This window comes from Trachemys scripta, chromosome 5 (assembly GCF_013100865.1).
Source record: "Trachemys scripta elegans isolate TJP31775 chromosome 5, CAS_Tse_1.0, whole genome shotgun sequence".
Lineage (NCBI taxonomy): Eukaryota > Metazoa > Chordata > Testudines > Emydidae > Trachemys > Trachemys scripta.
The window spans coordinates 10,206,117-10,221,197 of NC_048302.1; the positions used below are offsets into that span (position 1 = coordinate 10,206,117).

The 15,081-nt window shown below is 45.7% G+C and overlaps 1 protein-coding gene across 1 annotated transcript; it reads right to left on the minus strand.

The window, feature by feature from the left end:
- Positions 1-5,471: 5,471 nt before the first annotated feature.
- On the minus strand, positions 5,472-14,810 carry AREG (amphiregulin). Its single transcript, XM_034772505.1, has 6 exons — positions 14,678-14,810; positions 13,783-13,965; positions 11,628-11,814; positions 11,002-11,160; positions 8,216-8,315; positions 5,472-6,622 (listed from the first exon to the last, which is right to left on the minus strand). Exons 1-5 carry the CDS (start codon positions 14,718-14,720, stop codon positions 8,228-8,230), a joined length of 660 nt encoding a protein of 219 aa, XP_034628396.1. The 5' UTR covers positions 14,721-14,810; the 3' UTR covers positions 5,472-6,622; positions 8,216-8,227.
- Positions 14,811-15,081: the final 271 nt, after the last annotated feature.

The following is a 15,081-nucleotide window of genomic DNA, read 5'->3' on the forward strand; positions in this document are numbered from 1 at the left end:
TTTTGGATTTGCGACGTTTACCAAGGGATTTGGCCTATTAATCAGTGTTGTTAGCACATTGATTTAAAAGCTGCCAGAGGTTATTTTAAGGAAACAGTTCTTACACCCATTACTGGAAAAGCCATCAAGGATATGAGAAAGGCAACTCACTCGGTTACATTCATAGGCAGAAGCTGCCAAAACAAATAACTTTATAGGCTCCCATTCGTACCTGATGGCCATTGTAGGAAAAGGGGACTAGCCGAGCAATAGTGAAACCTGAAGCTTTTCCTTCTGTTGGGAATAAATTGGCCTTTCTGGCGCTATTAAAAAAAAAGTGTAAAAAAAAAGGGGGGGAAAGGAGGCTCCTTATTTAAACCAAGTATCGAGTCAATCGGTGAGATTCCAAAGGAAAGATCTACAAGTGCTTTGTCGTCAGAGAGATGTAATTGCTTTATATACATTCAGTTGAGGATTTTTCAAAGGCCTTTTAAATCTAATCGGGGCCCTTCTGAAAGCTATCCTGGGTATGGCATTTATTTAAACACAAGTAGGCTGACCGGAGGCAGGTTAGTTTTATGGGTGTGATTAGAAACCAGGGGAAATATTCCTAGCTCTGCCATAGACTTTTGCAGGACCTTGGGCAAGTAACAACCCTCCTTCCACCTCCCTTTTCCTCCATGTCAGCATTTCCCAAACTTTGGCTCCAGAGCGTGGTGAGCCGTGTGCTGCGCAGCGAGAGGTGGCCGCATGCCCTGCCCCCGCCGGCCCCGCGCTGCACCGTGTGTGCTGCAACTCGTCGGCACACTCGCTCCACGGCACAGGGGGTGTCAGCTGCGCAGTGTGGAGCCCGCAGGCCCAAAGCTGGGTTGTTTCTGACCCAACCCACAGCCAACACTTGAAGTCAGGGCCCCTGAAGGCCGTGTTACCAGCGGTGAGCCCAAAGGAAGTCATGGCATCAAAAAGTCTGGGGACCACCACTCTGTGAAAAGTGGGGGATCCATGCTAAAACCTCTTCCTCACAGCGTTGATGAGGTGTGGGCTAGCCCCCTGGAATGAAGCCACTCACTCACGCAACAGATCTTGCCAGCACTTGCATATTTGATTCATAGTAAAAGCTGGTAACGGGCAGTAATCATTCAGTGTTAAAGGCTCTATGAGGGAAACATTATTACATGTTTAAAAACCAATTGTTGTCCAGGACTATTTTTCCTGGAGGACATAATTACTATTTAATCTGACTCATGAGACTTTTAATGTATAAGCCTTTACATCAGTTCAGAACGGCAGCCATGTGGCGAGTGCTTCACACTGGCAATGGAATCTAGCACATCATGGCAGACACTGCAGACTTTAAACGGACGCTCACCATTTTATTTATTTAGTCAATGTTACAGGACGTGTTTTGGCAAGTGTGGAACACATGCCAGGGGTCGCCACAGAGGCCACCGCTATGTGTAACGTTTACCAGAAGAAATCAGTTTCACAGCACGGTAGGTGACAGAGCTGAGCATACGTAGTAGCTGATGGTGAGGCAACTGTTTCAGAAGCTATGAAATCTGGGGACCAAAAAACTTAGCTCCCATTTTAGGCACCAAACTAAATCTGAGCTGTATTGAAAATTTTACCATGAAGTGTTTCACAAGGAGAACTGCTGGGTGTTTAGTTCAATTTGAAAATCTCTCTCTTATTTATAGGCCCTACCAAATTCACAGCCATGAAAAATGCATCATGGACCGTGAAATCTGATCTTTTGTGTGCTTTTACCCTACGCTATGCAGATTTCACAGGGGAGACCAGCATTTCTCAAATTGGGGGTCCTGACCCAAAAGGGAGTTGTAGGGAGATTGTAAGGTTATTTTAGGGAGGGGGGATTGCAGTGTTGCCACCCTTACTTCTGAACTTCCTTCAGAGCTGGGCAGCGGGAGAGTGGAGGCTATTGGCCAGACACCCAGCTCTGAAGGCAGCACCCCACCAGCAGCAATGCAGAAATAAGGGTAGCAGTACTGCAACCTTCCCCCCCTCCCCAACTCCTTTTTGGATCAGGATCCCTACAATTACACCACTGTGACATTTCAGATTTAAATAGCTGAAATCATGAAATTTATCATTTTAAAAATTCTATGACCATGAAGTTGACCAAAGTAGACCGTGAGTTTGGCAGGGCTCTACTTATTTATGGGCCTAAATGGAAGCAGAGCTCTTTAGGAAACCTGGCCACTCATGCTTCCAGATGTTCTGCTGGTCATGGAACTATACAGCCAGCAATTGTGGATGTCCACATCAAGGCACCTTAAAAGGAGTTTGATTTTCTGGAAATGCTGTATATCCTCCTGGGAAATTCAGACTTCTTCATGGTGACTCAAACTGGGCCTCCAGCGTCACTAGTCATTTTAGCAAACCTTGGCCAGGTGCTTTTGGGAGCTATGTTCAAGTCACCCTACTTGTTCATGAACTAGGAAGGGAACATAACTCCTGCCTGTGAGAGGGTGTAAAACTTGATTTACTGAGGAATATCCTGCATGCGTAATGGGAGCTGAACAAGTTCACATAGTGCAGGGATACCCTGTGATAGTCAGTTCTCAGGCAGTGGTGAACAGCTTGATTACACAGTGGAAATTTCCCTTGCATTGCCCTCCATTCTCCACATGGAGGGGGAAATGCTTACCACTTGTTAGACCACATCCGTTGTATAGAAAAATTAGTTCCAGCCTCTACTGAAAATTGAGCAACTGGGCAAACACCCACCTTCCTTTCTTTCTCCCATGCTTGGAAGTCATTCCCCATAAACATCCACACAGCCACTCCAAGAGCTACCTTCCACTCTCTCCTCTGCTGCAAGGACTACAAAAAAATGTAAGAGTTGCTGCACTCCACCAGCCTGTCTCATTGGTGCCATATACTCCCCTGTCTACAGCCAACAGTTGACTCTTGTTTTATACTTACATGGTTCCTGCCTCAGGGGCTTACAATCTTTTTGGTCTGCATTTGTACAGCCCCTAGCACCTGGGGTCCTTGGTTGTGACTAGGCTATACAGAAATACAAATAATAAATGATGGGTCTGATTCTGCAGGTAGACAGCAGTCATGTGAATGACAGTTTGTGAAGTTGCTGGAGCTTACAGGGAAAGGGTCACGGCCCTTTGATTCTACACACTAGGGCCTGCGTTCTCACAGCACGGAGAGTGCTTATTGTTGCCACAACTATTGAAGCAAAATGGAGATGGCTCACAGAGCCTGAGACAGGCCAGCAGCCTTTCATGCCAGTTTTAGGAGCAAGTAACAGCAGAAAATCTACTTGGGGGAGGGGAAAATGCTATTTATGCAGAGGCTGGTTTCATGCTGCAATCTTAACCATAAAATGTTGCAATACACGCTGGTCAGGTGGAGGCCGTCTCCTTGATGCTCAATCCAATTTCACACTCACACATAGGACAGAAGGAATGAGGTACATAGAGTATTTCCTGGTAATAGGTTTCAGATAAAGATTATGTGAAGAAAAATAGGAATTTGTTTTATGCTCATATGGTAAAGGTCACTCAGGCAATGCCTAGGGTGTAACAAACAGCCCTCCCCAGGGACATACTAAACAGTATTTACAGAACCAACATCCCTAACAGAATTGCAGCCCCAGCCCCCTACAGAGGATGTTGTTTGTAATGGAAGTTGTTAGTAACATCCAGCCCTTAACTTAGAAAGGTCAAGAAATAAGGCTGTACCCGTCCATTCAGAGTGAGGTTTCCCAGAAAGGTCTCTTATCCCTGCCCTTGTGTCACCCCACAAGCACCTATACTTCTGTTTTTGTCATCTCTGAAACCTTGTCAACAAAGGCTAAAGAAATAAGGCAAATGCAGGTAGCAATATACGGTGAAAGAGGTGGAGAACACAGGCAGATACATTTCCAAGTCAAAGGCTAGTTGTGGCTTTAAGGCAACACGCTGACAGACTAATAACCCTCAAACATTGTTTTTCCTGTTCTACATACCATTTCAAGACTATGATGAGCACAGTAGAGTGTGCCACTAAACTCATTAAAGAGCTGCAGGATATTAAAGAGTATTAGTCTCTCTACTTTTATTATGCATAGCTTTCCTCCCATTCCATACTGTCGGGCTGATGGTCTGTACAACTCGCGTTTAGACCTCTGTCTCCTACATAACAGGAGACATTACATCCAACTCCACCCTTCATTAATGCAAGACTTGGAAGATTAGTTCCTTTTACAGTAGTTACTGAACAAAGTGCTCCTATTTTACCAAATCAGGGTCTTCCTTTTCCATATTGGATTAGAGCACAAAGTGGGTGAGGCTACATACCTTTGGAGATCTGTGCCTGTATAACTAGTTTACTCTTTAAATGACTTTAAGTTCTTTATATCATAGGTTTGCAGCCTTGTCCATGGAAACTAGAAATTCACAACAGAAAACTGACAACTTACCCTTCTTATTAAGTCATTGAGAAGAATGTGGGTTTACAATCCCTCTCCCGGTTTGCAACCCCTAATTGAGGGATCAAGTTTTGGGTCATCACTTTTCTTTTATCTCAACACCCCTTGATCAGAATAAATTAGACTATTTACGTAAAAAGAAGTTTATTATAAAATAAATAGGTTTCCTTTAGGTTATGCACATACCTTAAATATTAAATACAGTAATAAATATTTACAATAGTATAAAACTCTGTACTTACATACTTACAGAAATAAAATTTAATTTAACAGTTTCGCTTAACCATCAGAAAAGATTTTTCTATTAAGCCTTAGAAATAAATTATAAACATACTTGACTCCTGAAAAGAATGCAATACTTCATGCACAACATTTGGTTTGAATCGGTTAGGGAAAGTTCTCAAATGAGATCATAAGGACACAAGTCAGCAAAAGGAGATTTTTAAGACAAAGTACTTTAGAAAATTCTGTGCATTTCAAGGGGGGGGAGGGGAAATCACAACAACTTTATAGATATTGTTGATATTCAGCACAAGCGGTAGCATCTGACTCTAGCTCTTCTCCAGAAGAGGGGTTCTCTATTACCGAGACTAGAAAATATTTGATATCTTAGACTTCTAGGACTTCCAACTAAACCTCAAGTAATAAAAGTTGAAGTGCCAAGATCTGGAAGCCCAGGGAGAAAGCTCTGGACAAGGAGATCAGACAGAAACGACTAATAAATTAACTGGCAGAGGTTCTGTAACAAAAGACCCAAGAAATGGGTTTGCTTCCACATTTTCTGGAAGTTCAGAGTGCTCATGTTTTCTTTAATGAGTATCTTAGCTGGGGCAACAGCAGCTAGTTCTTGATCTTATGAACTTAGGTTTTCTTCTAGTACATTGGACAATGAAAAGCCTGGAGACAATCTACAAGAAGCAATGGTCTCAAGTTGCAGTGGGGGAGGTCTAGGTTGGATATTAGGAAAAACTTTCACTAGGAGGGTGGTGAAGCACTGGAATGGGTTACCTAGGGAGGTGGTGGAATCTCCTTCCTTAGGAGTTTTTAAGGTCAGGCTTGACAAAGCCCTGGCTGGGATGAGTTAGTTGGGGACTGGTCCTGCTTTGAGCAGGGGGTTGGACTAGATACCTCCTGAGGTCCCTTCCAACCCTGATCTTCTATGATTCTAATTGAAACTCCAAAGCAATCACTCGGTCCAGCAAATGCATGCATAACTTTACTCATATGAATAGTCCCATTGAAGTCAATGGAACTGCTCATGTTCGCAGGCTCAGGGCCCAGGTTGGTTACAAAAGGAATCTTCAGTGAGATCATGAATAGGTTTTGGGGAAGAACCAGAGTCAGGGCTTGTCTACACCATGCTTTAGTCTGCACTAGTAGGTCATGTGCAAACTGGACGAGGTGGACCCTGCTGGCACTGCAAGCTTCCCAGTGCACACTGATGCTTGAAACAGGACTAGGTCAATCTGCACTAGGGAACCTGTAGCATGCACCAGCAAGGTCAACACAGACCAGTTAGTCCACAGCACACTAGTGCAGACTAGAACTCAACCCCCGCTGGTGCAGACACGCCTTCAGATTCCTGGTCTGCTGCTAATAAAGCCGATACGGCATGTAGGATCACAGGGGTGGGAGAAGAAAATTCGCCCCCACACCTGTCGTGCACCTCCAGTCACAAAGGTCTGGGGGAACAAGCTTAATCAAATCGCGTCCTGCTTCCTTTTGTGTAACGATGGAGCAGAAAGGGGCAACAAGCCCTCTGTTCTCCTTAAAGCCACGATCTCCCTTAAATGGAGACTTCCGACAACAAGCCTGACTGCAGGACATTTGCAGCAAACAGCAAGAGTCAAAAGGAATGTTATCCAGGTAGCAGCAGAAAGATGGTAGTCTTCCATCGACAGGGTGGGGCCCACTGGCAGCAGTTCCCATGTAGCTCCCAACAGTGGTGCTTTTAACACTCTAGTTGCAACATCCTCCACATTGGGCAGCCAGGATGTGTTGGCAGCAGCCCAGCCCAGCCAAGCCAGCTTCTCAGCATCAAATCGTTCTTCAGAGGCCTCCCTACAGGATCGGTGTTGATTGAGTGGGGCCTCCTGGCAACAGCTCCTAGTGGCTCCAGCACTGGCCATCTCCTACATGCGCCTTCATGAAGGAGTTACTCTGCAGCTTCGGCAAAGGGCGTTTCAGCTTCATGTTCTGCAAGAGACAGACTAAATTGTACCATTTGAAGGGCAATGCAAGTTATGACCCAATTTGAAAGTTAAACTACAGCAGACTGAACATTTAGTCTTTGCTGTCAGAGTCTAGATGCTGAAAGATTTGGGGTTTCTTACTGCCTTTCTCTAAGCAGTTATCAAAGAAGCTTTAAGGCCTGAATACTTGTTTCCTTGAAAAAGTATCAACTGGTCCAGGCATAAATCTAAAGCTATGGGGCCAGATCCCAGCTGGTGTAGATCTGCATATATCCACCAGCTACAGTTTACACTAGTTCGAGATGTGGCCCCATGGCCTGTACTTGAGATTATTCTTTCCAGTTATTTCTTGGCTAACTCTATCAGCCTCTAGCTCACTGACCGCAAGATATGCCAGGGGTCCTTGGCTCTGAGATTAGACCTAGTCCTTTAGCCAAGGGGGGGGGGGGGGGGAAGTGATCGATTACTCCATTAAAAAAAAAATATCCCCATGCAATCTGGATTTTGCATAAGTAGGTGAGAAAGCTAGATTTTAAGGGATTTTAGGGAGCCTGGAAGACAAAGCAGGACTGAATGGGTCAGAGAACTGACAGGATACCAAATCATGTGGAGGTCACTAGTTCATATTTAGATGCAGCTAGGACATGACAAGGTTTTAGCCAAGGCGTGACATGCATGAGAATTTGTTTTACAGCACTCAGTTATGCCACGTGCTGCCTTCTCCTCTGATCACCCCACCCCATGCAAATACAGGCTGGTGGTGTCAATTCTCCAGCAGGACAGATGCCCACATCACAGCAAGCTGGCACCACTATAGGCACTCAAGAGGACAACATCTGTATTGACTGACTAGACATTTCTTTTCCTCATGTTTAAATATGGCTCCTGCAGTCCAAGGCAGGGACAAGATGTTAGGAAGCTTGTGCTGTCCTTGTATGGAGGAATTTTGGTCTCCAAGGCCAAGTCTGAATGACTGTTTCATGAAGCAAAGTACTGACTTCAGTTATTTAGATACTACCGAGTCTCCCTCGGTAACAGAATGAATAGAAAAACCCATGACAGGGAACACAGTGCTTGGCACCCTCCCCCCAGGCAGTCCATGCATGGTTTCTTCTTCCGTCATGACTCAGAAGTAGTCTATGGCCTCAGAGGGAGCATGCACTTCAAAGTGCCAGAGCCCACGGGGAGGGAGGCTACGTACTGCTCCCATACTGAACAATGGCTTTCCCTCACCTCCAGCCCCTCCTGTGAGCCAGGGGAAAGCAGACAGAAGGAAGCATTGATGCTGTTAAAACAGCAGGAATTTCTGCACAGGTTTGTCAAGGCTTGAAGGAGACAAGAGGCTACTAGGTCATTCACCTGGGACCAGGCATTTCAGGGTCTTCCCATCCCTTGCCTCGGCACAAGACGGGAAACAGGTTCCGCAAGTACCCACAAGGCTATTACCCACACCAGGAGTTTGGGATCCTGTTTCCAACAGCTGTGCACAGAGCAAGAGTCTTAAACTCCCAGTTATGCAGAATTAGGAAGCGAGCGAGCGTTTTGTGGATGGTGCAAGCTTAGAATATCATCGAACTAACGCAATATCATTCTGTACCTGCGCTCTCCTTTACACGCCAACATGGCCATTTCCAGTCTCTTGTCTGAGCTTTTTTCTTTCCTCCTTTTCTTCATATTGAGGATACGTTTTCCTGACCCTGTGGAGTCACAAAGCATTAGGGTTTAGAGCTCATTCAGAGTGAGTAGGTTGGTCCCCCATCCCTAAAGCGTATCCTCCAATAGTCCGACTGTAGCTGTAAGGAACCAGCTTGTGGAAAGCAGGAGCACTGCTTGTTTGCTAAGCATTCTCCGCTCTGAACATACACTGCTGTAATCCTTGCACAGCTCCAGGGATGGAGCCAGCAAAAGGAAATTCCAGTTCTAAAATACTGGACATTTCCAGGGGACTTTTCATCCATGTGCTTAACCCTTTCTTGTAATGTATCAATCCTCATTTTGATCGGTTTTTACCATTGATTTCGACGGGAACAGGCCAAGGTTGAGCGCTTTTGATAAATTCTACCTTAAGTACCTTGTCCAAGATCATACAACAGTTCTGGAATAGAAGCCAAGAATCCAGCACCACCCCCAACTGCCTGCTTTAACTACTGTCTTATTACTGTTAAGACTTTGATGACTTCTTGCCCAAGCCATAGGTCAGCAAGAGAAGGTTTTAGACAGTTTTTTGCAAACCTGAGGCTTGTGCCTAAAGTGCAAGTTTGTGGCAGGTCCTAGTTGGACAAGACAAGTTTAATTCTATTTTAGTCAGACACTTTAATATATAATCCCCCGTTTTAAAATCAGACTCTGTGCTTTACAAATGTGAACGAGTTACTCTTCACAATACCCCAGAGTATGAAAGACGTATCCCATCTGTAATGTGGCCAGTTGTGTCTGCATCAGCATTTCTTAAAATGAGATTTAAGTATGAAGCAATAAACAGACAGAAGTGCACACCTTTGTTTCCTGAATTGCAGGAATGGGTACAGCATGTACCTAATTCAGTTATTATAGTGTCATCTGTCTAGTCTAATTTTAGATCCTGGCTTTTGAGTTTGCTTTGCATGATCCCAGGCTGCAGTACAGTATGATTTATTGCGTAATCAGCTTTAGTTCCACAGGGGCACATAGGCTAGTTCACTACACATCATATAGAGTGTGCCTTACTGAGTGGTTCTCAAAACCGGTCCACTGCTTGTGCAGGGAAAGCCCCTGGCCGGTTTGTTTATCTGCCGCATCCGCAGGTCTGGCCGATTGTGGCTCCCACTGGCCACGGTTCACCGCTCCAGGCCAATGGGGGCTGCGGGAAGGGTGGCCAGCCCGTCCCTCGACCTGCACCGCTTCTCGCAGCCCCCCATTGGCCTGGAGCAGCGAACTGCGGCCAGTGGGAGCTGCTATCGGCCGAACCCGCAGACGCGGCAGGTAAACAAACCAGCCCAGCCCGCCAGGGGCTTTCCCTGAACAAGTGGCGGACTGGCTTTGAGAACCACTGCCCTAACTGACATGAAAAAGTTTTTTAAAAAATGGGACAAGCACAAACTAGAGTGCCATCAATGCATTTCACACATTATCAGCTACCACACAGTGCTCATAAGTGGCTAATTTTGCAGAGGGTGGTAAGAACAGCTTTCAAATGGCTTATTGAAGCTAGAGCTCCAGATTTTGGCTACATTCAATGCCCTCAGCCTTTATCTGGGAATAGTGTTTCTATACATTTTAGGGCAACAGAGGAAGGGACAGAGATCTGACTGGCACATGCCCACATGAGGAATGCTTCACTGAAGACTGGGCTCTAGTTCATCAGTGTAACAATGGAATTACTTCATTTGTGATCACCCCGTTGCATGAGTAACATCACAGAGATAAGAATCAAGGCAATATAGTAAAGCACAAATTCATTGTGCTTTCTGGGCACCTCGCCTTGAACACATGATCTTGTGTACAAGGCATGGGGGAAGTCAACAGTCCTATTTACTTTTTTTTGGCATATGCCTATCTAAGATCATCATTTAGATCACCATCTGAACCAAAATGTTGGTAAAGTCAGCAAGATTTTGGGTTGGCAATTACTCCATGTCCCTCATGTTCAGTTTTCCAAGGGGCAGCTACTTATGCAACTTAGTTTTGACTCTTGACTAGAATGACTCTTGTTCCCTCCTGTTGTGTGTCAGATATATTGAGGTTTGGTCATGTGTTGAGGTAGAGTTTTGCCTGGGTTACTTGCAAATCAACCTCTTGTCATAGAGATTACACTAAGCATATATTTTACACAGTTTTTCTGTCTGGTATTAGTGATCTAGATGGCCTACTCCTATGAAGTTAAGTGTACATTTAGAGGTCTATACGTTCATACTCCACCTCCACTTCCCACCTCCCCCATGGACATCAATGGGAGCTCCATGTTCTGGTAGAGGACATCATCAGCTTAAAATGGACACTGTTCAGCTAAATGAGTTAGCATTAGCATTTTTCACCACTAGTCTCTACTTCCGTATCCTCCAATGCCACTTCTGCTCCCAGCTATGGCGAAGATTGGGAAAAGCTATACAACAGAACATGAGTGACTGACCCAGACTCCCCGTGCTCAATGCACACCCCACCACCTTTTTGGTCACCTTACAAACTCATCTCCATTGACTGACCAGTTTACAGTCCAACATGGATTTTTTTTTTTTTTTTTTTAAAGTAAACTCCTCAAGGCAGGGACCAGTCTTATTTTATGCACGTGAAGGGCCAAGCACACTCAACTCGCTCTGCAGCAGTGTAACCCCAGACGATTTTTCTGTAATGGTACCATACCACGCAAGCTACTATTTAAGCTAGACTTGAAAGTGCTATACTTACTGCATTATAACAATGACGACAATTGCAATGAAGCTGATGCTGGACAGCAGAACAGCTATCACCACCAATATCGTTGTGGAATAGTTGCCTATGTCATTTCTCTTATGAGTCTTCATGAACTGTTCACCACAGCGTTCACCAAAATAATCCTGATGGCATCTGAAAATAACCCACATTAACATCAGCATTAGTTCCAGGAGCATTGGGTGGCCTGTCTGAAGCCAAGCAAACATGCACATTCAGGTGACATTTTAGTCAACTGACACAGGGGTCCAGGTGCTAGTGTTAGAGAATTTGCAGGAAATGCAGTCATCATTCTAGCCCAAGGTTTGCCGGTATTAAAACAAGTTGAGATCAGTTTGGGTGTGATGTTTCAGGAAGGCACGCCTTTTCATTCCTTCAGCTTTCAATTTTATGACCAACTGATGAGTTCAGTGGCTCGTTATGCAGCTTATGAATTCCACCATCGTTTAATTTACATGGCAGAAAGTTTCTCATGCGTGACAATCCAAGAGGTTGAACCAAGTTGATTTCCCTCTGACTAAGCCATTATTCGCGATGAGTACCTTGCCATAGATTCAGATACATTCTTTTATAAGCTATACAACATCTGAGCGTTAACTTACTTGCACGTTACTTCTTTGAGGTCTTCTAGGTATTTGCATTCACCATGAATGCAAAAATTTTTGTACTCTCCTTCACACGGTGTCCCTTTCTTCTTATTTTTCTTCCCTTTGTTTTTCTTTCTTTTCGTTTTGTCAGGATTCTTTTCCCTATCGGTTTTTGTTTGCTTGGGTTTAATCACAGGTTCAACTGGGAAAGAGAAAGTCATGTTCAGTCCAGAATTTATAAAAAACTAATCCCTTCCAACATGGAATTATACCTTAGACCTTAACCCTACAGCAAAACGGTGCGGAAGTGAGTCTTGAAAAAAAGAAAAAGCAAGCATTTGTATGCAAATGAATATTTATAGCTAGGCATTCGGTGGCCAAGATTCTCTCTCCTGGCCTCAAACATGACCCCTATAGAAGGATGATGCATTGTTTCACATGGTTTTTAATTCAGGTAACATTAAGGTACACTCACTGTATTCGTTTACAGGGGCACATTTAAGCCATGAAGAATTGGCCCAAATGGACTATTCACAATAATTGCAAGACAAACCCGATTTGGCTCACTATGAGTGACGTTCAGCAACCACTGACTTAGACCCCCCCACAATCACATCAGTGAGCAGAGGTAGCTCTTGTCAACCAGGTGCCAGCATGCACCTGTAAAGGCAGAATTTGGCCTCACACCTTAGAGTGAGGATATTCCCGATGGTTTAACAGGAAAAGGCTGTTGTCCAATTGTCTTTGTGGTTTTATTAATACAAACAAAGAGTTTGAAAGTTGTATATCCTTAGAAAGCTGCCTGGTAATCTTAGGGCATTGGGTGGGAAGCTGCTGCGGAATTTAAATTTGTGGGGCTTTAATCAGTGCAAAGAGTCCATAGCCCATCAACAAAACAGCAGCCTCTGGTTAACAGCCCAGTTTCAAGTGCAATTATCTAGCCCATGAGCCCCTGGACCACTACATTTCAGACCCAACTTATGTTCAGATTCATTTTCTCATGGAAGCCTAGACCATTTGACACAGCATATTAGAGATGGGCCCAGACCAAACCCACCTTGCACAAGGAGTAAGTTCTACTTAGAATGTTGTAGCTCAGGGCTGTCTCTAAGAGCCAGATCCTTTGAATTATCACTGGAGTCATGGACATCTTTCCACCACTGACTAATGGCAACCAGATCATGCCCCACAGCACACTGGAGCTTGCAGACTATTGGATGTTAAATACAAGGACAACCTTACAGACTGCAGATCTGACCTCAAGTCCTGTAAGTAGCCCTCTGAGATTTTCCATTGCCATTCCCTATTAAGCCTCCCTAACATACAAAGACACGGGCCAAACAGGACTATTAGCCACCATTTAAGATACACTAGTGCTTTCCTAGATAGCCGGCATACAAGATAGTTATGGGCAACTTGGAGGCTTCATCTAAACAGGAAATAACTTAAAATTCACATTAGCAAACATTTTAAAATCTTTGGTGTGGACAAGTTGTATTTAGGGTTCACCTCAACCAGCTAACATACAAGTTTGCCCCACCTATACTAAAGCTTTAAGAACATGTTGGACAAGACAAGTAGCTACCATTTAAAAACCCACCTTTTATCCTAGTCTAGACATACTCCAATCATTGCACAACAAACTGGTGCTTGCTAGTCACCCTATAGCTACTTCCCAGCAGAGAACTTGCATTGATTTTATTGCAAGTCAAAAAAATTCTAAGCCAGATTTTTGCAAGTCCTCCACACCAACTAGCACCTTGTGAGAACAGAAGTGCGGGGCACATATGAAAGTCCGTCCACTTCATTGGTCTGACTTTAAAGTAACTACACCAGCAAAGAACACAGGCTAGAAAGTTTTACATTTTTGGGGAATGCTAAAATGTTTCAACCTCCTGCACACCACTGGTTGCCAATATATTTAGCAAACCGAGCAGTGGAATATTAGGATGCACGAATCAATGGAAGGCAAGTTCAAGGCTCATCAAAATAGTCATCTTTAGAACAATAAGATTATTCTTGCATGTAACCGTTGGTAGCCAAGCATTGAGCAAGCTCAACTAGAGATGTCTCCATCTTTTAAGTGACCTGTGTCCATGTGATACATTATCCTGGTCAAACACGATTGGGATCCTTGGGGGCAACATGCAGAAGTGTCACTTCAACTCACCTCTAATCGAATCATCTACAATGTACATAGGCACTGCTGGGTCATCCTCCTCGTCATCTTCAGTATCTTCATAGTCAATTCCTGAGGGCATGGTGCTCCCATCCACGCTGTGGTCCCATGCCACAGGACCATTTTTCTCCTGCTCGGTCACATTTAGTCCTAATCCAGCAACAGGGTGGCACCCTACAGAACAGAATGAAGACATGTTAAAGTGAATCAGGATCTCAGGCCTACCCCTCCAATCAAACTTGGCAAAAGTGTTTACCTCGGAGCGCACATTAAGCATCTCTTGAGCACATGCCATCATTCACAAGTGAGTCACTAAAGAAGCAGCGCTAAGCTTTTCAAATGCAAGTTCACTTATGCCAGTCCAATGATTTAAAAAACAAAGACGGGTTTTAGTTTTTCCTTCTTAGCTAGGAAGGACCTAAAACCCAGGGACACTTCAGGGGGCCATTCTACCCCACAAGACGGCAGGGGTTGATTTCAATCAGTTTCCCATAGAAGTCTCCACATTGCGAAAGAGTTTCTCTCCTTCCTCCTCCATCTGGCCACCAAGGGAACACTGACCCCTGGATAGCCCAATACAGGGCCAGGGTAAGTGTCATGGGATGAGCAAAACCTACTCAACTGGCCGGATTGAAGCAAACAGGTTTCTAATCCGGATTACAGCACCGCTGCTGCCCCTGGTCCCACACGGAAACCCAAGGGTTAGGAGATCTGACCGCTGCTCAGCCCTAGCCTCCCTCCCCAGGGGACCGGCGGAACGCACCGCGACCGGACCGCGGCGGCTGCCAGCCTGCTCCGGGCTCCCCGCGCAGCGCCCCGGGAGCGCACGCCACGCCGCGCCGCGCTGTGCAGGGGCTCCGGGCGCCTCCCTCCCTTCCTCACTCACCGGAGAGCCAGGCCAGCGCGGAGAGCAGCAGCAGGGCTCGCATTGGAGACGGCGGCGTGCTGGCCTCCCGGCCGACTTCACTGCGGAGCGGGGTCCCTGTGCGCGCTGAGCCCGCACTCCATGGGGAGCCGCCCGCGGCCGCCGCGCTATATAGGCAGGACCGGGAGCGCAGGTCTACGTCAGCCGGGTGGAGCGGGCTGGAGGCGGGGCGGGAGCCGCCCCTGGGTGCGCAGGGCGGCCGCCGGGAAGAATGCGTGGCCCGGAGCAAAGGGGGACCCGCTAGCGGGGGCATGGGTGGGGGAGAGCCCGGGCAGCCAGTGAAAATCGGGCAGGGCTTCCCCTTACACGGGTCCAACCTGCAGCGCCTTGCACCCACCCTGGCCCACGTTCGGGCTCAAGGCACC